We start from the raw sequence: 26,397 nt of genomic DNA, 5'->3' as shown, positions 1-26,397 counted from the left end.
ACATTTCACGGGAAAGCAGTATAAAGTAGAGCTAGACATGACCTACAGTCCATGAGGCAGTGGCCATATTCATGTTTTCACTTCTTCAAGGGCAAAAATTTGTCTTTTTTCCATAAAAAATGACAGATCAATATTTTTAAAATTTTGTCACAAAATAGTCATATAGAAACATTATATATTCCAATAATACAAATTTGAGGCACACTTGTCAAAACTACTGAACTACCTTTCTTCCCATTGGATCAAAAATAAAAGAACATGACAGATGTGATCACTAATTTGGAAAGACTCAATGATGAAGGTATAAATTATTGAGTCCTTCAAAAGCCCCATAGTTCTCTAGCTAGATGGTGCCATACTTGGAGTTGAATGTGCAGCAAATAAAACAAATGCCCTACAATCAGGGAATTATGACAAGAGGGAAAGTCAGAACATGGAACAAATTTTAAAACATAATATAATAAAGGTCAAACTAGCTATTAAATAAAGAGCACTACAATAGAAATGTTTAACTTTACCTGCAAGAATAATGGGTTACTTGTCATAGAATGTGACATATCAGCTCTACCTCAGAGATGAGCGAGTGATTGGCAGTCAGAGCCTGTCACCAATTTACAGGCTGTAAAGTAGGCTATGTCTCTTGAAGAGTGTAGCACAACACCTGATATAGCTAGATATTATTGAACACTACAATAAATGAGAAGAGTTGACTCATTGGAAAAGACGCTGATGCTGGGAGGGATTGGGGACAGGAAGAGAAGGGGACAACAGAGGATGAGAAGATTGGATGGCATCATCGACTCGATGCACATGAGTTTGGGTGAACTCCAGGAGTTGGTGACGGACAGGGAGGCCTGGCGTGCTGCAATTCATGGGGTCACAAAGAGTCGGACACGACTGAGCAACTGACCTGAACTGAACTGAACAATAAATAAAGTTCTTCCTTGGAGGCTCAGAGGTAAAGAATCTGCCACCAACGCAAGAGATGCAAGATGGAGCCTTAGGTCAGGAAGATCCCCTGGAGAAGGAGGTGGCAACCTATTCCAGTAGTCTTGTCTGAGAAATCACCTGCACAGAGGAGCCTAGCAAGCTACAGTTCATGGGGTCCCCAAAGAGTCAGACACAACTTAACAACTAGACAACAACAACAATAAATAAGTAAATAGGTAAAGGCTGAATATATGATGGTAAGGAATCGTTCTGCAAAGCAGGAGACCCAGGTTCAATACCTGGGTCTATAAATTCCTTGGAAAAGCAAATGGCTAGCCACTACAGTATTCTTGTTTAGAGAATTCCATGAACAGAGGAGTCTGGGGGTTACAGTCCGTGGCATTGCAAAGAGGTGGATACGACTGAGCAACTGAATTGAACTGAACTGACACAGCCTACCAAAGATTCAGAGCAACAGTAAAAATTCAATCCATCCTTTTTCTCTTATGAAGTTTAAAGCCCTTGTGTCATTTTCCAACTTGATCAACTTCAATAGCGAAGTTGAAACTCTGTGTATTATAGCCTCTTGTTAAAGCTTATTTTTTCTTATGTATATACTTAAACAATTAAAGAAAAATCCTATACATGGCATGAACAGAGGGCCATAACTCATAAACAAATAAGATAATACATGAACACTGGATAATTTGCAAGATATAGCCTGTGAAGTTAAGGAATGGTGCATTAATAGTTGGAAACTTAGTATCCAACAAATTCATACAGGTATAGATCAAATTTGAGATTCTGAATGTCTTATGCAGCCTTTCCCAGCAGGAGAATTGCTCTACTTTCCTGAGATGTAGAGGATGGGGAGATAGGGAAAGGGGAGTGGCCTGGTGGCTAGAGCTCCTCAGACCATATTCCACAGAGAGAGAAACTTCAAGGCTGCGCTAATTGACCCAGAGGCTGTCATGGTTATTTAAGTTACCACTTGATAAACAGTTTATTGAGTTTAAAAATACAGCATGCCATGAAGAGAAGATTCTCTTCAACAAATCAGAGGGTACTTTTTATACCTAAGTTGTACTGATTTAAGCAAATTATGAACTTCAAGGAAAGTTAAGAATGGATGAATTTGTTACTTGAAAACATCAAATTAGACCTTTATATTAAAAAGACCATATTTTCTGTAAAAGAGCAACATGTGGTGATTTTTAAAACAAAGGTAAGCAGCTATAATTTTACCCTGGTTAATTTATTATAGCATATTTTTAATTCAACAATCAAAAGAAATACAAATTTTTTTTCCAAAAAGGGTTCATTTATGAGATAAATCTTCTGAACTTGAGATATATAGACTCTAATTGATTAAGGTCATTTATTTTTAAAATGATAAGTGGAATACTAAATGGATATTATATCAAATTGTTGCTGTGAAGAATTTTATTTTATCTTATTTATTGATATTGTTCAGAATATTAAATTAAAAATAATTACCATGGAATGAACTGTCAAGCCCACTGAATTTTGATTAACAAAATGGACTCTGGCATTACATTGCTAAATTTGACGTCACCTAAATCACACGCTTGCTTCTAGACATTGCACAAGTTACTTAACCTTTCCTTGCCTCTGGCTTTTTATGAAAATGTGAATCATTAGAGTACCTATTTCATTTATATTGCAATAAATGAGATAACAAAGATAAACAAGGTTAGCACATAATCTGTTTAAATGTTGTTAGCAATAAAACATTTATTTCAGATAATCACACTCCTCTCCTTTCCATTCCTATGACTGTTGTTATTTAGTCACTAAGTTATTTCCTGCTCTTTCGGATCTCATGGAATATAGCCTGCCACCTCCACTGTCCATGGGATTTCCCAAGCAGGAATACTGGAGTGGTTTCCATTTCCTTTACTGGAGAACCTTCCCAGCCCAGGGATTGAACCTGTGGCTCCTGCCTTGGCAGGTGAATTCTTTACCACTGAGCCAAAGGGGAAGCCCATTGCTATACTTGTTTCTGCTAAAATAGAAAAAGTTGGTAAAGGAAGGACTGAAGTTCCCATGTTGGAATTGCCAGCAACGATTAATTGTTAATGGAGAGAATAGCTCAACTTCTGGAAAGAGAATAATCAAAGAAAGTTATTTATGGGGATGTTTCAGATTTTAAATAGGATTTGAGTTAGATTTTTAATTTAATTTTGCTTTCTATAACATAGTTTTCTTGTCTTGTGTTTTCTTAGTACAACTGTAAGAATTGGCATAGATAAGAGAAAAAATACATTAAAAGTCCTGAAAGTTAGAATGTTTTTTCCCAAGATACTATTTTGGTCTGTACTTACCCAGCATAATGTACTAATTTTAACTCAGTATTCCTGACAAAACACTGCCTTGTACATTCTTTTCTCTCCCAGGTTGAGAAAAATTCCACTCCAGGGCCAGATACAAAGTAGCTAATTTCCAAAAGAGTCAAAAGTTAGTTTTAAAGTAATAATGATAAATACAATAAGTATGATGATGATCATAAGAAAGAATGCCCTATAGGACTACAAGTGAAGTCACTCAGTCGTGTCTGACTCTTTGCAACCCCATGGACTGTAGCCTACCATGCTCCTCTGTCCGTGGGATTTTCCAGGCAATAGTACTGGAGTGGATTGCCATTTCCTTCTCCAGCGGATCTCCCCAGTCCAGGGATGGAACCCAGGTCTCCCACATTGTAGACGGACGCTTTACTGTCTGAGCCACCAGGGAAATCCATATGGGACTACAAGCATCCATTCAAATCAAGTAGTTAACATAGTTGATGCTACTTGCCCCTCAAAACAACTGAGTTACATCTTATTATTACTGTATGTATTTTCAACTAGGAAAAAACAAGCTCTGGTAATTTAAGTAAAGATATATTGCAAGAATATATCTAAGTTTCATTTTTAAGTTATTCAATGTCAGAATCTTTGGTCAGTGAGTACTTAAATCTGTTTAAATGGACCATGATTGCTCAGATGAGTAGAAAATCGACATGCATGCAGTCACCTGTCAAGAAATCCTTATATATAAGCTACTCACCTATGTAAATGCTTGACCAGTTTTGGAATATGAATCTGAGTAAGTATATGAGTGCATTTTTTTTTCCTGGAGAATATTTTATTGTGTTTTCTTAAAGTAAAAATAAAAGAATAATCCTGTGATACCCTAAGATATGACAGTCTTCCTCAAGTTATTTTCTGGACCTCCCATAATGCCTTTTAATTCTCACTGCATAGACTCTACACATCCTAGGTTTCTGTCTGACTCATCTATCTGAAGCCACACTAGTTTCTGAGTTTCTAATGACAGAAACTAAATTCATATTATTTATGCTTAGTGTCCATAGTATATAACACACTTTTTATTTAGCACATGCTTAGTATTAACAGCTATCCTCAATAAACTATAATATGTATGACAAAATACATATTGATTTACTGCTTTATACATTCAAACAAGGGTTTCCCAGTGGCTCAGTGGTAAAGAATCCACCTGCCAATGCAGGAGTCGCAGGGAAGAGACGTGGATTTGATCCCTGGGTCAGGAAGTTTCCCTGGAGGTGGAAATACCAATCCATCCAGTATTCTTGCCTGGAAAATCCCATAGACAGAGGAGCCTCATGGGGTCACAAAGAGTCAGACATGACTCAGCAAATGAAGACCCACAGACACAGTCATACAAACATCTGTGTCACTGAAAATTTAATCCCCCCTTTCCTCAGCTGGTTTTCAAATGCTATCATTTCTGAAGAAAAATAAAACATATATACATACATAGAGGTATAAAATCTTGAAAGTGTGAGATGATATAACATGCAAAAGTAGCTACCTAAAAGTGAAAAGAAGAGGAAATAAAGAGCAAAGAGATCAGAAAATGTAAAGATATAGATGGCAAGAGAAGATTCAGAGAACCACACGAAGTCTGAGTTTGAGCAACATATCATTAATATTTGAACTAGAACTTCTCAGGCCCTTGTTCCCTTCTCTTGACACTTTTGAGCTGTAGACAGAGATGAAAAAGGAGGGAACTTCTGCCTTTAGAATTCACTCTGAAGAAGTAATCACTGACAAGGATAATTCACTACAATAAGAAGGGGAAAACTTGAAATTAATGAGAGCTAAGAAGTTAAAGCAGAAATGGTAAATATTTGAGTTGTCTGGGTTTTGTGTCAACAGTGGGAAACTGGAGAGATCCTTAAAAGAAGAGAGGGTAGTTGTGCTCTAAAGGAAGCCAAGGCAAATTAGGGAAATGAAGGTAAAAGTTAGAAAGAATGCATGATAGTGTGAATCTAGGAAATTACAGCAATCTGTGAAAAAAGTCACAGTTTAGCATTAATGAAGGTTGGCTGGAAATCACAAAAAAAATGATTTCTAGGAAGCAGTCTGGTGATGGAGAGACTAAATGTATTTGGTGAAAATGCTTAAGTATTAAAAGGAGTTGATTAGAGAAATGCTACACTGCATTTAGCACTGTGTATTTGATAGTTATTCAGATTCAGATATTTAGAATATATATTACTCATTCACAATGCATTATATATATATAATATAATGCATATATTAAGAAACTCATATTTAAAGATAATAACACATACAAATGGACCTCTTACATTTTGTCTGGCATGAACTCTGAGATTAAATTCTCTTAGACATTTTATTTTCCCTTTCTCATATTTAGTTACCTTGTGAAGGCTATAATCTTTTAGTTTTTGTTGTTTAGTCACTAAGTCATGTCTGACTCTTTTAGACAGTATGCCCTGAGCCGCCTGGGAAGCCTCCATAATCTTACTTCTAAAGGTCTAAAATTTGATAAGCAGGTTTATCGGTCATTAAGATTGTTGAGGGGCTATGGTAGGGGTGAGGATGTATTCCAACAATTCTTATTGCCTTTATGTCATGTTCTAAACTTCAAGTGAACGTCTGACCCGCTATGATGTTTTATTTCTAATATTAATTTCTATGATATATTAAGTGGAATATTGTCCTCTATGATGGAGGCAAGTGGAGAGTTTTATCATTTTTTTTTTTTTTTTCTATCTGGGATCTAAGCCTCTTTCCCAGTGAGTGAGTGACCCAGGCTGACCTGAGTTCCATCTTGCAGTTGAGTGTTATGATGACCATGCCCTTTGGTTATCTGAGATGGAGCTCACTTCAAATCAGATATGAAAGACTCTTATAAATTAATTGGAAATTAGAAGGTGCTAGGCAGAACAAACACAGCTAAAAAGCAAGTGGAGACCAGGAAGGGGAAATATATTTCTTTAGAGAATTTCCCAAGTTAACTAGAGCTGTTCTTATCCTGAGAATAGGCTACTTTTCATGTTTGCTCTTATTTTACTGTTGTCTGTCTTTCTGTGTTATTCATATATTCAAAATCTCTCACATGAGTCAAAAGAACAAAAGAACTCAAAAGGACAAAAGAATTCAAGATATTTTTGTTTTTACATTGTGGAATTTGAGGATATTGGATTTGATATATCTTAAACACAAAACAGATAAAATTTTAAATGGATATATATATTATATTGTGTGTGAACATGCATTAATTCCCTTCAGTCATGTCTGAGTCTTTGCGACTCCATGAATCCCCACGCTCCTCTAGCCATGGGATTCTCCAAGCAAGAATACAGGAGTGGGTTGCCATGCCCTCCTCCGGGGCTCTTCCCAACCCAGGGATTGGACTTGTGTCTCTTACATCTCCTACACTGGCAAACAGGTTCTCTATATTCTGTCAGTGAAGTTAAAATCATCAATTTATTTTAATCCATTTCACTGCTGGGTCCAGTGAATTGTAGTGACTTCTAACCCTTTTGTTTGCAGATGGGATCCAGAGGACAAAATCCCCCACAGTGGAACCAGAATACATTGGTGGATTTCATCTTGCTTGGCTTCTCCGATATTCCTGACCTACAGGGATTTCTTTTCGGGGTGTTTTTGATCATGTATACGATTATTCTGATGGGAAACAGTCTCATTATTATAATAACCAAGATGGATCCTTCCCTCCAGACTCCCATGTACTTTTTCCTAGGGAATTTTTCTTCCTTGGAAATATGCTATGTATCAGTCACTGTCCCCAGGTTATTAATAGATCTTTGCAGTCAAAACAGAAATATACCCTTTCTGGCCTGTGCTGCTCAAATGTATTTCTTTCTGGTGTTTGGAGCCACTGAGTGCCTTCTTCTGACTTCAATGGCTTATGACAGGTATGTCGCCATTTGCAACCCACTGCTGTACCCTCTCCTCATGAACAGCCGGCTGTGTGTCCAACTGGCCGCTGGCTGTTGGGTCAGTGCAGTTCCAGTGCATATAGTGTTAACCTACCAGATCTTCTCTCTACCCTTCTGTGGCTCTACCCAGTTGAATCACTTCTTCTGTGACATACCTCCAGTGCTTAAGCTTGCCTGTGGGGACACCCTTCTAACTGAGACATTAGTTTATATAGTTGCTGTTCTAGTTGTCACTGTTCCTTTTATGTTGATTCTTGGATCTTATGTGAGAATAATTGAGACCATCTTGAAGCTGCCTTCAGCTACTGGGCGAGCCAAGGCCTTCTCCACCTGCTCTTCCCATCTCATGGTTGTGGCTTTATTCTTTGGATCAGGACTCATTACATATTTAAGACCAAAGTCCAGTCATTCTATAGGAATGGACAAATTTCTCTCTCTTTTTTATACCATTATCACACCAATGTTTAACCCCATGATATATTGTCTGAGAAATAAAGAGGTTATGGTGGCACTGAGAAAATTTTTACTGAAATGAATTGTAATATGACTCAAAGCCATCACTTCATAAAATTTGTTTCTTATTTATTATGCACTCATCTCTGTTCTTTTCCAATTTTTCTATGAATCTTAACTATTATAGATAAGTGATACCATATGTCTAGATTAAACAAAGCCTCCTGCTATTTTTAAATAACAAATTCATCCCAAACTCAGTCTGAGGTATTGAAATCTCTGAAATAACGCATGCTGGTGTTGGTTCAGTCGCTAACTCTTGTCCGCCTCTCGTGGCCAGGCTGCTTTGTCCATGGGATTCTCCAGGCAAGAACAGTGGAGTGGGTTTCCGTTTCCTTCTCCAGGGTATCTTCCCATCCCAGGTATCGAACCCGGGTCTGCTGCATTGCAGGCAGTCTCTACCAACTGAGCTACGAGGGAAGATCTCATAGCAGTTATTAATGGTTTTTGTTAGTGTTGTTGCTTTTAAACATTCAAGAACATTGCCTCTCTGCCTGCATGCATGCTGTGTTGCTCGGTCCTGTCTAACCCTTTGCAGCCCCATTGTCTGCAGCCCCCAAGCTCCTCTGTCCATGGGATTTCCCAGACAAGAACACTGGAGTGAGTTGCCATTTCCTCCTCCATGGGATTTTCCTGACCCAGGGATCCAACCCATGTCCAACCACCTGGGAAGTCCCACTGCCTACATATTCTGATTAAACAAGAATATTCAAGCTTATATCCCCAGTGCCAACATGTTGTCTAAAAAATAATAGACTAAAATAATGACTTACAACAAAGTGTAGCAGGCCTAGTACTTTTTGTCCCATTTGAAGATGAGCACTTGAGCTGAAAATATGACATCATTTTTCAAGACATAAATAAAATGTTAACTTAGGGTAGATATACCTCTGATGACTTCACAGAATGATGGGAAGAAGTAGTAATAACTTGTTGCATTTGAGTTCATAAAGTTTTTTCCAGATTTTCCTTCTGAAATGTGGCAAGGCAGGTCAGGAAGTTTGTTTTTGTTTTTTTTTTTTTTCACTGCAAAACACCTCTCATGAAGATAACACTGGAAACCAGTTTCTAGAGTGAGGAAGCTAGACAGTGCTGGGAGATAGCCTCTAAAGCTGCAGTATAGATGTGACCAGAGTGATGCAAAAGGGTGGTGCCTGTATGACCATCAATCAGTCAGTGTGTATAGAAAGCTCTGAGTCCTATAGGATGAGAATCAGTGTAGATGCTCCTACACACACCCCTGTTTCTACAAGAATTAGAGAGGGAAGAATCTGGGGATGCCTCCATATACGCTGGTAGGGCATCCTCAGATACCGGCTTCTGAATATAGTATTCATCTCAGAACACACTACCTGCTTGAGGGTATGAAAAGACTGTCTTATTTTATAGGAAAAGAACCATTTTGGGGGTCAGTGTTGGTGCCAAACAGAGATTTTCTGCAATGGCCAACTCATTGATCTCCTGGGTAAAAGATCACTTCTATACCATAACATGCATAGAGTTCATTGGGTCCCATTGAGTGAAAGTCCCTCAGCTGTGTCCAACTCTTTGCGACCCCGTGGATGATAGCCCACCTGGCTCCTCTCTCCATGGAATTCTCCAGGTAAGAATACTGGAGTGGGTAGCCTTTCCTTACTGCAGAGTATCTTCCCAACCCAGGGATCAAACCCAGGTTTCCCACATTGCAGATTCTTTATCATCTGGATCACATGCATAGAAAACCTTCCCAAACTGGTTCCATGGTTTTGACCACTTAAATCTTATTTTAAACTGGGCATTTCTCTCTGAATATGCCTTTTAGCACGCTATGTATTATTGTTTGCTTTGCAACATGCTTCCTAGTGTTAGTCACTCAGTCATGTCTGATTCTTTGCAATCCCATGAACTGTATCCCACCAGACTCCTCTCTCAGTGAAATTCTCCAGGCAAGAATACTGAAGTGGGTAGCTATTTCCTACTCCAGGGGGTCTTTCCAACCCAGGGATCTAACTGTTGTCTCCTGCACTGCAGCAGTCTCTTTACCAGTTGAGTCACTGGGGAAGCCCCTGGGATATCCTTATCCTTCCTCAAAAATCCAGGTCAATACTGGCATGTGAAGAGGTCTGTTTTCCTCTGATATCAGAGGGAAAAGTTCAATGATGCTTTGTAAAGATAAGCTTACATGAAAGATATTATGAATATTAGAATGAAATTTCTTTACAAATGAGGACAAAATGTTTTACAAAGACTAATAGTCAACAAAGGAATTCAGAGCTTTTAATTAGTAGATAAATTATAGGGCAGATTGTTTAGAAGTGAAGTCCCACTATGAACATAGGGGTGCATATATCTTTTCCAACTATAATTTTGTTTGGATATATGCCCAGAAGTAAATTGCTGGATCATATGACAACTCTATTTTCAGTTTATAAAGGAACCTGCATACTCTTTGCTATAGTAGCTATATCAATTTTCATTCCCACCTACAATATAGGAGGGTTCCCTTTTCTACACACCTCCAGCATTTACTATTTGTAGACTATTTAATGGGCTTCTGTTGTTGCTCAGTTGGTAAAGAATCTGCCTGTAATATGGGAGACCTGGGTTTGATCCCTGGGTTGGGAAGATCTCCTGCAGAAGGGAACGGCTGCCCATTCCAGTATTCTGGCCTAGAAAATTCCATAGATTATATAGCCCATGGGGTCATGAAGAGTCAGACACGACTGAGTGACTTTCACTTACTTACTTAGACTTTTTAATGTGGCCATTCCGACTTATACGAGGTGCCACTGAATTGTAGTCTTGATTTGCATTTCTCTAATAATTAAGAAAGTTGAGACTTTTTCATGTGCCTGTTAGCCATCTGTATGTCTTCCTTGTAGAAATGTCTATTTAGGCCACCTGTCCATTTTTGGATTGGGCTGTCTGTTGGTGGTATTGTTATTGAGCTATATGAGCTGTTTGTTTATTTTGGAAGTTAAGTGCTTGTTGGTTGCATTGTTTGTAAACATTTTGACCCAATTGGAAGATTGCCTTTTCATCTTCTTTATACTTTCCTTTCCTGTGGAAAAGCTTTTAAGTTTCATTAGGTCCCATTGGTTTATTTTTGCTTTTATTTCTATTGCCTTGAAAGAATGACAAAAGAAAATGTTCCTATAATTTATTTATTTCTGTAAATATTCTCTCCTTTCATATGGACACCCAATGTAATTTATTTCACCTGTGACTTGTGTATTTGATATGGAAAATCTGTAGTTAATCCCCATGTAAGTTAAGAATCACAGACAATTTCAAAAAAACAAATGCATATGTGCTCTGAGGCATATAGTAATTCCCATTGGCTCTCTATTTTACATATGGTAATATAAGTTTCCATGTATACCTGTGGCTGATTCATGTTGACATTTGGCAGAAACCAACACAATTCTGTAAAGCAATTATCCTTCATTAAAAAAAAAATCAATAAATTTAAAAAAAAGAAAAAACAAATGCAATTCTAAAACCAAGAAAAAATTTATATTTTCACATTATTTCCTTACTTGCTCAGGTAGAGTGTTTCTTCAATAAGTGGATGTAGTTAGTGTCCCCTTCTCATTTATTTCACTCAAGAAATGAGCTGGATTAACACAGGAATGGGATAAATTCCTTGCCCTAAGGTTGAAAAGCAGAGACATTACTTTGCCAACAAAGGTCTGTCTAGTCAAGGCTATGGTTTTTCCAGTGGTCATGTACGGATGTGAGAGTTGGACTGTGAAGAAAGCTGAGTGCTGAAGAATTGATGCTTTTGAACTGTGGTGTTGGAGAAGACTCTTGAAAGTCCCTTGGACTTCAAGGAGATCCAACCAGTTCATTCTAAAGGAGATCAGCCCTGGGTGTTCTTTGGAGGGAATGATGCTAAAGCTGAAGCTCCAGTACTTTGCTCACCTCATGCGAAGAGTTGACTCATTGGAAAAGTCTCTGATGCTGGGAGGGATTGGGGGCAGGAGGAGAAGGGGTCGACAGAGGATGAGATGGTTGGACGGCATCACTGACTCGATGGACGCGAGTCTGAGTGAACTCCGGGAGTTGGTGATGAAAAGGGAGGCCTGGCATGCTGCGATTCATGGGTCGCAAAGAGTCAGACATGACTGAGCCACTGAACTGAACTGAACTGAAGGAAAGTATAATAACTTGATTGAGGATGTGCACCATTTTGGAATAAGCTAAAACTACAGAGAAAAAGTATATTAAATAATCAATCAAAATTAATAATTTTTAAACTTCAGCAAGAAACATTAAAGCAACAAAGAGATCTGTAACCACATCATGAGTCAAGTTCACATAGTGTTTTATTGCATCCACCTGCATGTGATCTTATGTAATTACTTTTGATAATGGGGTTTCCACTTTAGAGGGTTGATTCTATAATTAAATCCTATTATCTAGTCCCCATGGTTACCCTACCCTCTTTAAGAAAAAACGGTATAAAAAGGCAGCAATGAGCATGTATTCAAAGCTGTCTCAAATTTTTACAAAGATATAATTCAAATTTTCTCTGCTTATTTTATTTGAAGTGACAAATTTCCTATTTTTGTGCCTTAGCTGAGTTAATAGTGATTATAATACAAAAGGAAACAATAGACTAGATAAGTTAGTACTAAGACAGATGCTATTAAGTGTGTGGTGCTGTCTCTGTCTTTTACTACTGTGGACAGATATATGGCATTAATTCGTTAGTGAGCTGTGTAAAGAGAACAGTCGTCTGATTTAAACTACTACAGAAATTAAAAGACGCTTACTCCTTGGAAGGAAAGTTATGACCAACCTAGACAGCATATTAAAAAGCAGAGACATTACTTTACCAACAAAGGTCCATCTAGTCAAGGCTATGGTTTTTCCAGTGGTCACGTATGGATGTGAGAATTGGACTATAGAGAAAGCTGAGCACTGAAGAATTGATGCTTTTGAAGTGTGGTGTTGGAGAAGACTCTTGAGAGTCCCTTGGACTGCAAGGAGATCCAACCAGTCCATCCTAAGGGAGATCAGTCCTGGGTGTTCATTGGAAGGACTGATGTTGAAGCTGAAGCTCCAATCCTTTGGCCACCTGATGCGAAGAGCTGACTCATTTGAAAAGACCCTGATGCTGGGAAAGATTGAAGGTGGGAGGAGAAGGGGAGGACAGAGGATGAGATGGTTGGATGGCATCACCAACTCAACGGACATGGATTTGGGTAGACTCCAGCAGTTGGTGATGGATTGGGAGGCCTGGCATGCTGCAGTTCATGGGGTCGCAAAGAGTCGGACATGACTGAGCTACTGAACTGAACTGAACTACAGAAATATTCTTAAGAACATGAAAAATGTCAAAATAGTGGTTATTTAAAATGGGCTATTTTTGCTATTTGGAGAACACAGAAGTGATTTCAGAGTGATGATGCATGAATTTGGAGTTGAAAAATATAGAGAGATATCTTTATGAGAAAAAACAATCCATTTGAGTTAATTCAAATACCTGTGAATATTTCAGCAAAGATAGTTCTGTACTTAGGATGTGGGCTAAGAGAGAAAGAATAGAACATAGATGTTGCATTTGCAAAAAGCAAAAGTGAAATGTCGATTTAGATCAATTATTTGAGAGTCATACAACCAAGATACAACACAGTAAATTGCTTAATAAATGTCAATGCTTATTCACTTGTACATTAATTTTCTTCTTTCTTTGGCTATTTTGTTTAGTATGCTCTGTTTTCCTTAGTTTTTATTCATATTTGACTTATTTTGTTAATATTTATTAATAATTTATTAATATTATTTATTACTATTTCTACTATGTCCAGCAAACTTTTTACTCCTAATGTAAGTTTAAGTAGAAATTAAAAGGTGTTACTGTTGAAAGGAAAACTATGATTAACCCTAGACAGTGTGTTAGAAAGCAAAGACATCACTTTGCTGACAAGGGTCTGTATAGTCAAAGCTATGGTTTCTCCAGTAGTCATGTATGGATGTGAGAGCTGGACCATAAAGAAGGCTAACCGCTATAGAATTGATGCTTTTGAATTGTGGTGCTGGGGGAGACTCTTGAGAGTCCCTTAGACTGCAAGGAGATCAAACGAGTCAATTCTAAGTAGACCAAACCAGCCAATTCCAAAGGAAATCAACCCTGAATATTTACTGGGAAGATTGATGCTGAAGCTGCAATACTTCGGCCACCTGATGCGAAAAGCCAATTCACTGGAAAAAAAAAAATACCCTGATTCTGGGAAAGATTAAAGGCAAAAGGAGGAGGGTGGTGGAAGATGAGATGGTTAGATAGTATCATTGACTCAACAGACATCTATTTAAGCAAACTCCAGGAGATTGTGAAGGACAGGGAAGCCTGGATGCTACAGTGCATATGGGGTCACAAAGAGTCGAACACAACTTAATGACTGGCAGCACACACACTAATTTATTTATAATAAATGGCCAGACAAAAATATATTTCACTGACTGATTTCGTCTTTTCAGGATTAGCAGACACACTGGAGCAGCAGGTTATCTGCTTTCTGCTCTTTTCTGTGATTTACACACTTACAGCTGGGAATGTTAGGATGATCCTCTTAATCAGGACTGATTTCTGACTTCACACACCAGGTACTTTTTCCTGGCTAACCTGTCCTTTGTGAGTGCTTGTTATTCATCCATCATCACTACAAAGAGGCGGGTAGATTTATATCAGAGAAGACCATCTCCTTTGCTGGCTGCTTTCTGCAGATTGAATGGTTTTATGAAGGACTTACAAGACCTTTTAGAACTAACACCCAAAAAAGATGTCCTTTTCATTATAGGGGACTGGAATGCAAAGGTAGGACGTCAAGAAACACCTGGAGTAACAGGCAAATTTGGCCTTGGAATGCGGAATGAAGCAGGGCAAACACTAATAGAGTTTTGCCAACAAAATGCACTGGTCATAGCAAGCACCCTCTTCCAACAACACAAGAGAAGACTCTACACATGGACATCACCAGATGGTCAACACCAAAATCAGATTGATTATATTCTATGCAGCCAAAGATGGAGAAGCTCTATACAGTCAACAAAAACAAGACCAGGAGCTGACTGTGGCTCAGATCATGAACTCCTTATTACCAAATTCAGACTCAAATTGAAGAAAGTAGGGAAACACACTAGACCATTCAGGTATGACCTAAATCAAATCCCTTATGATTATACAGTGGAAGTGAGAAATAGATTTAAGGGCCTACATCTGATAGATAGAGTGCCTGATGAACTATGGAATGAGGTTCATGACATTGTACAGGAGACAGGGATGAAGACCATCCCCATGGAAAAGAAATGCAAAAGAGCAAAATGGCTGTCTGGGGAGGCCTTACAAATAGCTGTGAAAAGAAGAGAGGCGAAAAGCCAAAGAGAAAAGGAAAGATATAAGCATCTGAATACAGAGTTCCAGAGAATAGCAAGAAGAGATAAGAAAGCCTTCTTCAGTGATCAATGCAAAGAAATAGAGGAAAACAACAGAATGGGAAAGACTAGAGATCTCTTCAAGAAAATTCGAGATACCAAGGGAACATTTCATGCCAAGATGGGCTTTATAAAGGACAGAAATGGTATGGACCTAACAGAAGCAGAAGATATTAAGAAGAGGTGGCAAGAATACAGTGAAGAACTGTACAAAAAAGATCTTCATGACCCAGATAATCATGATGGTGTAATCACTAATCTAGAGTCAGACATCCTGGAATGTGAAGTCAAGTGGGCCTTGGAAAGCATCACTATGAACAAAGCTAGTGGAGGTGATGGCATTCCAGTTGAGCTGTTTCAAATCCTGAAAGATGATGCTGTGAAAGTGCTGCACTCAGTATGCCAGCAAGTTTGGAAAACTCAGCAGTGGCCACAGGATTGGAAAAGGTCAGTTTTCATTCCAATTTCAAATAAAGGCAATGCCAAAGAATGCTCAAACTACCACACAATTGCACTCATGTCACATGCTAGTAAAGTAATGCTCAAAATTCTCCAAGCCAGGCTTCAGCAATACGTGAACCGTGAACTTCCTGAAGTTCAAGCTGGCTTCAGAAAAGGCAGAGGAACCAGAGATCAAATTGCCAACATCCACTGTATCATGGAAAAGGCAAGAGAGTTCCAGAAAAACTTCTATTTCTGCTTTATTGACTATGCCAAAACGTTTGACTGTGTGGATCACAATAAGCTGTGGAAAATTCTGAAAGAGATGGGAATACCAGACCACCTGACCTGCCTCCTAAGAAATCTGTATGCAGGTCAGGAAGCAGCAGTTAGAACTGGACATGGAACAACAGACTGGTTCCAAATAGGAAAAAGAGTACATCAAGGCAGTATATTGTCACCCTGCTTATTTAATTTGTATGCAAAGTACATCATGAGAAACGCTGGACTGAAAGAAACACAAGCTGGAATCAAGATTGCCGGGAGAAATATCAATAACCTCAGATATGCAGATGACACCACCCTTATGGCAGAAAGTGAAGAAGAGCTAAAAAGCCTCTTGATGAAAGTGAAAGAGGAGAGTGAAAAGTTGGCCTAAAGCTCAACACTCCGAAAACGAAGATCATGGCATCCAGTCCTATCACTTCATGGCAAATAAATGAGAAAACAGTGGAAACAGTGTCAGACTTTATTTTTTGGGCTCCAAAATCACTGCAGATGGTGATTGCAGCCATGAAATTAAAAGACACTTACTCCTTGGAAGACAAGTCATGACCAACCTAGATAGCATATTCAAAAGCAGAGACATTACTTTGCCGACTAAGGCCCATCTAGTCAAGGCTATGCTTTTTCCTGTGGTCATGTATGGATGTGAGAGTTCAACTGTGAAGAAGGCTGAGTGCCGAAGAATTGATGCTTTTGAACTGTGGTGTTGGAGAAGACTCTTGAGAGTCCCTTGGACTTCAAGGAGATCCAACCAGTCCATTCTGAAGGAGATCAACCCTGGGATTTCTTTGGAAGGAATGATGCTAAAGCTGAAACTCCAGTACTTTGGCCACCTCATGCGAAGAGTTGACGCATTGGAAAAAACTTTGATGCTTGGAGGGATTGGGGTCAGGAGGAGAAGGGGACAACAGAGGATGAGATGGCTGGTTGGCAACACTGACTCAATGGACATGAGTCCAAGTGAACTCCGGGAGTTGGTGATGGACAGGGAGGCCTGGCGTGCTGCAATTCATGGGGTTGCAAAGAGTCGGACACGACTGAGTGACTGACCTTCTGCAGATGAACTTCTCTTTAGCCTTGGCCACGACTGAATGCATCCTTTTAGGGTTAATGGCCCGTGACCGCTATGTGGCCATATGCAGCCCTCTCCTTTACTCCTTGATCATGTCCAGGATGGTCTGCCTGAAAATGGCAGCAGGTGCTTTCACTGTAGGACTGCTCAACTCCACGTTTCAGACAAGTTGAAGAAGCAGCTTCACATTCTGCAGTTCTAATGTTATCCATCACTTCTGTGACTTCCCTTCAATTATTAAGCTCTTGTGTTCAAACACGTATCTGTATGAAATCATCTTGTCTGTAGTGCCTGGTGTGGATACAGTCAGAAGTCTGCTGGTGAGCCTCACTTCCGACTCCTACATTCCCTTCTCCACCTTTTGTATGCCTTCAGGGAGGAAAAGTGCAAGGAATTCTTCACATGTGCCTCTCACCTGACTGATATTATTCTGATTTATTCCACCTCCATCTACACTTATCTGAGACCTACTTCCAGCTACTCCCTGACTCAGCATTAATTGGCTTCTGTGTTTTACACAGTGGTGATCCCCATGTTGAATCCTCTGATCTATAGCCTCAGAGATAAGGATGTAAAAAAGGGTTCATGAAATGTAATTACTAGGAAAAGGATTCCTTTATTTTGTGAGTGGTTCAGGCCTAAATGGACTATGTCTTGAAATTTGAAATACTGGTCCAACTTATTTTCATTAGAGCATTATCTATGTAATCATGTTCTGTTAATACTCAGTTCAGTTCAGTTCAGTTGCTCAGTCGTGTCTGACTATTTGCAACCCCATGGACTGCAGCATGCCAGGCTTCCCTGTTCATCACCAACTCCCCGACTTAACTCAAACTCATGTCCATTGAGTCAGTGATGCCATCCAATCATCTCATCCTCTGTAGTCCCCTTCTCCTCCCACCTTCAATATTTCCCAGCATCAGGGTCTTTTCAAATGAGTCAGTTCTTCACCTCAGGTGGCCAAAGGATTGGAGTATCAGCTTCAGCACTATTCCTTCAATGGATATTCAGGACTGATTTCCTTTAGCACGGACTGGTTGGATCTCCTTGCAGTCCAAGGGACTTTCAAAACTTTTCTCCAACACCACAGTTCAAAAGCATCAACTCTTCAGCACTCAGCTTTCTTTATAGTCCAACTCACATCCATATATGACCACTGGGAAAACCATAGCTTTGACTAGATGGTCCTTTGTTGGAAAAGTAATGTCTCTGCTTTTTAATAGGCTGTCTAGATTGCTCATAACTTTTCTTCCAAGGAGCAAACATCTTTTAATTTTATGGCTGCAGTCAGCATCTGCAGTGATTTTGGAGACCCCCAAAATAGTTTGTTACTGTTTCCCCATTTATTTCCCATGAAGTGATGGGACCAGATGCCATGATCTTCGTTTTCTGAATGTTGAGCTTTAAGCCAACTTTTTCACTCTCCTCTTTCACTTTCATTAAGAGGCTTTTTAGTTCCTCTTCACTTTCTGCCATAAGGGTGGTGTCATCTGCATATCTGAGGTTATTGATATTTCTCCCCACAATCTTGATTCCAGCTTATGCTTCATCCATTCCAGCATTTCTCATGATGTATTATGCATATAAGTTAATATTATGCAGTATTTATTTGATGAATATAATTTATCCTCATTAGGTAAGAGCATAGAGCTTTGTTCTAATCATTGCATATTTCACTAGATCCCTAAAATAGGGCTTATTTATAAAGAAATTTAGATTAGGGAAATAAAGGACTAAGCATATAGAGACAAAAGTAACAGATGTCCATCAGCAGATGAATGGATAAGAAAGCTTTGGTACATATACACAATGGAGTATTACTCAGCCGTTAAAAAGAATTCATTTGATTCAGTTCTGATGAGATGGATGAAACTGGAGCCGATTATACAGAGTGAACTAAGCCAGAAAGAAAAACACCAATACAGTATACTAACACATATATATGGAATTTAGAAAGATGGCAATGACGACCCTGTATGCAAGACAGGAAAAAAGACACAGCTGTGTATAACGGACTTTTGGACTCAGAGGGAGAGGGAGAGGGTGGGATGATTTGGGAGAATGGCATTCTATCATGTATACTATCATGTAAGAATTGAATCGCCAGTCTATGTCTGATGCAGGATACAGCATGCTTGGGGCTGGTGCATGGGGATGACCCAGAGAGATGTTATGGGGAGGGAGGTGGGAGGGGGGTTCATGTTTGGGAACACATGTAAGAATTAAAGATTTTAAAATTAAAAAAATAAAATTAAATTAAATTAAAAGTAACAATGTCACATGAAATGAACCATTTAATGAATTTTCCCTTTTTTTGATGCATTTGTTTTCACCATTTATGATTTGTAAGTGATATATATATCACCGGTGGCAAAATATTTTACATTCATAATATATTTCCATTTTATTTTGCTGAATCATTTCCTGGGGATATGCTTAAATACAATTCAAGAATGTTATTTTAAATGTAATAGTAAGCTCTTCAACATTTTTTCCTTTATTTCCACAAATGCATACATATTCACTAAAGCATAAATATGAATTGTGTGGCAGTGTTCTGTATAGAAAACAGCTGTTTGGTTAAAAAGCACAATTAGACCATTTTTCTATTCCTTTCTTTTCTTCTCAAACATTTCCTATTTTTCTATGAGTCTCTCCTCCAGAGTGATACATATACACAAAGCCACATGAGCACGCACTCAGTTATGTTTAATCAGGGCATAGTTCCAAAACAGGTATATCAGTGTTTAATGGGTGAAACTGACATATTCTGTATTATAGACTCATGGATTTCCTGCTTATGGTAATCTTCTGCAAACTACCAAAAAAATCCTTTAAAGTTAATCTATTAAAAGTAAGCCTTAATATGAAAGTGGAATGGGAGTGACTTAATAGAACTCAGAAGGAAATTGAGAGGGGGTCAGCTCTTGTTAAGATGTTAACTTTATTATATAGTTTTTTTAATACAAATTTTTTTTCTACTCCACCATTTTATCTCTGGACTTTTATTTGTGTATTTAAATTTCCTTTTTTACACAAAAAGTAACATACAGTATGAACTCTTCTGCATTTTTCTTTTTTTTACTTTAACTCCATATACTAAAAACCACTGTATATTGCTTCATAGAGTATCATTATTATTTTTAACCTGTATAAAACTATATTGTATGGCCTGTACTTTTGCATTTTAACTGTTTCTGATATTTGTAATCATAAATAATGCTGAAGTAAATAATTTTGTACATATTGTATCTTGAACAGTTTCCCTCCCCAGAGTGGTACCCTTAGTACAACTGATGAACCTACATAGACACTTACTTTGGGTTTGGATTTGCTTTCCCTACCCACCATGCATCTCCCAGCAATGTCATTTATGGACTTTCTGAATATCTATATATCTCTGTGTTTTTGACAAAAAAGCTCACTTCATAAAGTAAGGCAATTGAAAAGTAAAAAATGAGTTTTACTTCCTACATATCCAGAAGCATCTCACTTCATAACCAAATAGCCTAGAGAAGACAAATATATTGCCAACAACACCTTATGACAATGGCATGCTGTTTCATGGGACATGCAAATACTTGGACTCAGTGACCAATGGTGTGGTTTTTCCCCACTGACAGAATTAATGAGTTGAAAAAGGTATGGCACCTCTTACTATTACATAAAAAAAAGAAGAAAAAAAACCACAAATTAAAACTATACTGACATACTATTTCTCTCCTATCTCACTGGAAAATTTCTAAAGCACGTAAGTAAAGTGTTGATGAGTGTGTGGAAACAGACACTTTTATACATTGCTAGTAAACATGAAAAATGGAACAAATCCTATGGAAGGGAACTTGACAATATCTAACTAATCTACACATCCACTTATCCTTTAATTCACTTATCCTTTTATATTTAAAACTGTTAAACATAAATTTATTTATTTTAATTGGAGGCTAAGTACTTTACAATATTGTATTGGTTTTGCCATACATCAACATGAATCCGCCATGGGTGTACCCGTGTTCCCCATCTTGAACCCCTTTCCCACCTCCCTCCCTGTACCATCCCTCTGGGTCATCCCTTTGCACCAGCCCCAAGCATCCTGTATCATGCATTGAACCTGGACTGGCAATTTGTATTTTATATGATATTATACATGTTTCAATGCCATTCTCCAAAATCATTCCACCCTCTCCCTCTCCCACAGTCCAAAAGACTGTTCTATACATCTGTGTCTCTTTTGCTGTCTCACATACAGGGTTATCGTTACCAGCTTTCTAAATTCTATATATATGCATTAGTATACTGTATTGGTGTTTTTCTTTCTGCCTTGCTTCACTCTGTATAATAGGCTCCAGTTTCATCCACCTCATTAGAAGTGATTTAAATGTATTCTTTTTAATGGCTGAGTAATACTCCATTGTGTATATGTATCACAGCTTTCTTATCCATTAATCTGCTGATGGCCATCTAGGTTGTTTCCATGTCCTGACTATTATAAACAATGCTGCGATGAACATTGGGGTACACGTGTCTCTTCAATTCTGGTTTCCTCAGTGTGTATGCCCAGCAGTGGGATTGCTGGGTCATAAGGCAGTTCTAGCTCCAGTTTTTTAAGGAATCTCCACACTGTTCTCCATAGTGGCTGTACGAGTTTGCATTCCCACCAACAGTGGAAGAGAGTTCCCTTTTCTCCACACCCTCTCCAGCATTTATTGCTTGTAGACTTTTGGATCGCAGCCATTCTCACTGGTGTAAAATGGTACCTCATTGTGGTTTTGATTTGCATTTCTCTGATGATGAGTGATGTTGAGCATCTTTTCATGTGTTTGTTAGCCATCTGTATGTCTTCTTTGGAGAAATGTCTATTTAGTTCTTTGGCCCATTTTTTGATTGGGTCGTTTATTTTTCTGGAATTGAGCTGCAGGAGTTGCTTGTATATTTTTGAGATTAGTTGTTTGTCAGTTGCTTCATACGCCATTATTTTCTCCCATTCTGAAGGCTGTTTTTTCACCTTGCTTATAGTTTCATTTGTTGTACAGAAGTTTTTAATTTTAATTATTTCCCATTTGTTCATTTTTGCTTTTATTTCTAGTATTCTGGGAGGTGGGTCATAGAGGATCCTGCTGTGATTTATGTCGGAGAGTGTTTTGCCTATGTTCTCCTCTAGGAATTTTATAGTTTCTGGTCTTAACGTTTAGATCTTTAATCCATTTTGAGTTTATTTTTGTATATGGTGTTAGAAAGTGATGTTATTTTAAATAGAAAATTAATCCCAAACTCTATTCAGGATATTGATATCTCTGATATAACACATAGCATTTATTAATGGGTCTTGTTACTGTTGTTGCTTTTTAATTTTGCAGAATATTGCCTATGTTTCTTTTCCAATTAATTTTATTCAGCTTTCTTTCTCTAGTCCCAATGTATAGCCTGAAAACTAATAGACATCAAATTAACTTTATTAGATTAAAAGACAAAGCACGATATAGCAGGCCTGGTATTGATAGTCTCATGAAAAGATGCATGTTTGAGCAAAAATTATGAAATCATATTCGAGACATTTAATGTCAACTCATTGGCAGTTGTACCTCTGCTGAATGCACAGAACAATAGGAAGAAGCAAAAATCATTTGTTGCATTTAATTCTGAGAAAGGTTTTCCAAAATTTTCCATATATGCTGGTAGGGCATCTTCAGATACTGGTTTCTGAATATAACTGTCATGTCAGAACATACTACCTGCATGAGAAGAATATAGCTTTCTAGAAGAACCATTATTCTGATTGATAAAGGGTAGAAAAGAGAGATTTTCCAGCCATGGCTGGCTTGTCGACCTCTTCGATAAACATTTCCTTCAGCTAATATGAAAAGAAAGCCTTCCCAAATTTGATTCTCTGGGTTTGACCACTTATTCAGGCTCAGAAATCTTGCTTTTAACTGGGTGACTTGCTCTGAATATGCCTTTTAACAATCTGTCTATTATTATTTCCTTTGAGATATCCGTATTTTCCTCACTGAGGATGGTGACTGAAGTCATGAAATTAAAAGATGTTTGCTCCTTGGAAAGAAAGCTATGACAAACCTAGACACAGTATTAAAAATCAAAGACATCACTCTGCTGATAAAGGTACATATAGTCAAAGCTATGGTTTCTCCAGCAGTCATGTATGGATGTGAGAGTTAGACCATAAAGAAGGCTAGGTGCTGAAGAGTTGATGCCTTCTAATTGTTGTGCTCAAGGAGACTCTTGAGAGTCCTTTGGCCTGCAAAGAGAGCAAACCGGTCAATTCTAAAGGAAGTCAATGCTGAATATTCATTAGAAGAACTGATGATGAAGCTGAAGCTACAATACTTTGGCCACTTAATAGGAAGAAACTCATTGGAAAAAACCCTGATGCTGGGAATGATCGAGTTTAGGAGGAGAAGGGGGCAACAGAGAATGACATGGTTGGATAGCATCACAGACTCAACAGACATGAGTTTAAACAAACTCTGGGAGATAGTAAAGGACGGGGAAGCCTGGCATGTTGCAGTCCATGGGTCACAGAGTCAGTCATAGCTGAGTGAATGAACAACAATGACATAGGATATTAAATATAGATCCTTGTGTATGTATACACATGCACGTGTGCACACATGCATGCACACACACACATACACACACACATACTAGGACCTTGCTGGTCATCTATTTTGTAAATAATAGTTTTTATCTGCTAATCCTAAACTCCAAATTTGCCCCCCATACCCTTTTCCTCCTTTGGTAACTATCAATTTGTTTTCTATGTTTGTGAGTCTCTCTGTTTTGTAAATAGGTTCATTTGTATCATTTTTTTTAGATTCCACATATAAATGATATCATTCCATATTTGGATATTTGTCTCTCTCTTTATGAGTTGCTTCATTTAATATGATAATCTCTAGGTCAATCCATGTTGCTGTGAATGGTATTATTTCATTCTTTTTTATGGCTAATATTCCATTGTATATATGTTCCATATTTTTATCCATTCATCTGTCAACAGACATCAAGATTGCTTTCATGCCTTAGCAATTGTAAGTAGTACTACTAGGACCATAAGGGAGCATATATCCTTTTGAATTATAGTTTTTATTCAGATATATGCCGAGGGTTGTGATTGCTGGATCATATGGCAATTCTATTTTAGATTTTTAAGGAAGGTCAATAAGTTTTCCACAGTGGCTGCACCAGTTTGCATTCCCACCAACAATGTACTAGGATCCCCTTTTCTCCGTAAGCTCTCTGCTGCTGCTGCTGCTGCTAAGCTGCTGCTGCTAAGCTAGCATTTATTATTTGTAGTTTTTTTTTTTTTTTAATGATGGCTATTTTGATTGGTGTGAGGTGATACTTCGTTGTAGCTTTGATTTACCTTTCACGAACAACTATTGTTGTTGAGCATCTTTTCATGTGCCTGTTGGCCATCTGTATGTTTTCTTTGTAAAAATGTCTAATCAGGTCTTCTGGCAATTTTTTTCTCGGATTGTTTGCTCTTTTGGTGTGTTGTTGTGATTGAGTTACATGGGCTGTTTGTGTATTTTGGAAATTAAGCCCTTGTCATTTGCATGGTTTGCAAAAATTTTTACCCAGACCTAGGTTGTTTTTTCATTTTGCTTATGCTTTCTTATGCTGGCAAAAACTGATATGTTTCATTAGATTCTATTTATTTATTTTGATTTTTAGTTCTATTACCTTAGAGCTTGAACTAAGAATATGTTGCCATGATTTATTTATTTCTCTATGCAAATAGACTCTCTCTTCTTATGGACACACAGTGTGATTCATTTCTCTTTGTGATTTGTGTTTTTGCTATGGAATATTTGTAGTTTAAATTCTTTGTAAGATCAGAATCACAGGCAGTTTCAACAAACAAATGTAATTACAGAATCTTAAAAATATGTTTTATTTAAATATATTATTTAATCAGAGTAGAGTATTTAAAAGGATTTTTTAAAAGGATTGAAGTGAGTGTCATTTTCTTATTTATTTCACTCAATTACCGAGCTGGAATAAAGGTTAAATTCACTGAGACAAGGAGAGGGGTGAACACACACACGAACACACACAAACTCAAACAGAAAAGGAAAAATAATAACTTGGTAGTGGGAAATGCACCCTTTTGGAATATGCTAAAGCTACAAAGAAGCAATTAAACAGCCAATTAAAATTAACATCTTATGAACATTGGGGAAACATTAAGGTAACAAAGAGATCAATAGTCACATGGGGATCCAGGATCCACGTCCCGTTTGACTGCATCCAGCTGCATGCGATCTTATTTTAACTGCCTCAGAGATTAGAGTTTATGCCTTTAGAGGACTGATGCCACAACCAAAACCTGTAATCCCGTCCTCAAGGTTATGCAACCCTCCTCAAGAAAAAACAAATAAAAGGCAGCTGTGTGTATACGTTCAAAACGTGTCTCAGATTCTTACAAAAAGGTAATTCAAATCCATTTCCTTTAGAAAATGAAAATCTTCTTTTCATTTTTGTGCAACTGAGTTATTTGGCTTTCTAATAAAAAAGAAAACAATAAACTAGAAAAGTTAGTAATGGGAAGGATGCTGTTAAGTACTTGGTGCTGCCATTGATTAATGTGGACAGCTACAGTGTGTGCTAATATTAATACATGGCATTAATTTGATAGTGTGCTTTGTATTGAAAGAGTCATTTGGTTTAATTTAAAACATGACAAAATCATGTTTATGAATATGGTAAATGTCAAAATGATGATTATTTGAAATGGAATTTTTTTTACTGCGTGGGGAATACAGAAGCAATTTTCAAGTGTTGATACATAGATTTTATTTTATTTTTTAAATTTATTTATTTTAATTGGAGGCTAATTACTTTACATAGATTTTAGAGTTGCAGAATATGAAGAGTGGTCCTGAGGAGAAAAAATTGCATTGAGTTAAACTCACGTACCTATTCAGACCACGGGAGGGCCTTCAGCTAGAATAGTTTGGTACTTTGCATTTTGGATGTAGGCTAGAAGAGAAAGTATAGAATATATATGTGTGTGTATATATATATATATATATATATATATATATATGGCATTTGCAGAAACTGAAGTGAAATATGTGTACTTAGCCCAATAATTTGAGAATCTTTCAACCCAGGTGTATTTTAACACGGAGAATTGCTTAATAAATGCCAATGCTTATTCTTGGAGAAGGAAATGGCAACCCACTCCAGTATTCTTGCTTGCAAAAATCCCATGGACAGAGGATCCTGGTGGGCTACAGTCTGTGGTGTCACAAAGAGTCGGACATGACTGAGCAACTAAGCACGATGCTTATTCATTTGTCCACTAATTTTCCTCTTGCTCCACTTGTTCTATATATTATGCTCTGTTATCCTAGATTTTTTTTTCATGTGTGATTGATTTTACTAGACCTACCACTTCCTGTAAACTTTTGAGAGGAAAATATTAAGAAAGAATTCAACTTTAAGCATAAAA

General features: G+C 37.8%; 1 protein-coding gene and 1 pseudogene across 1 annotated transcript; both read left to right on the top strand.

The window, feature by feature from the left end:
* The first annotated feature begins 6,779 nt into the window (after positions 1-6,779).
* LOC128060797 (olfactory receptor 10AG1-like) lies at positions 6,780-7,724 on the top strand. Its single transcript, XM_052653171.1, has one exon. The coding sequence runs from the start codon at positions 6,780-6,782 to the stop codon at positions 7,722-7,724; it is 945 nt and encodes a 314-aa protein (XP_052509131.1).
* Positions 7,725-8,979: 1,255 nt separating this feature from the next.
* LOC128059958 (olfactory receptor 5F1-like) lies at positions 8,980-17,508 on the top strand (annotated as a pseudogene).
* Positions 17,509-26,397: the final 8,889 nt, after the last annotated feature.

This window comes from Budorcas taxicolor, chromosome 15, assembly GCF_023091745.1.
Source record: "Budorcas taxicolor isolate Tak-1 chromosome 15, Takin1.1, whole genome shotgun sequence".
NCBI lineage: Eukaryota > Metazoa > Chordata > Mammalia > Artiodactyla > Bovidae > Budorcas > Budorcas taxicolor.
This window is presented reverse-complemented; position numbering and strand designations above follow the sequence as displayed.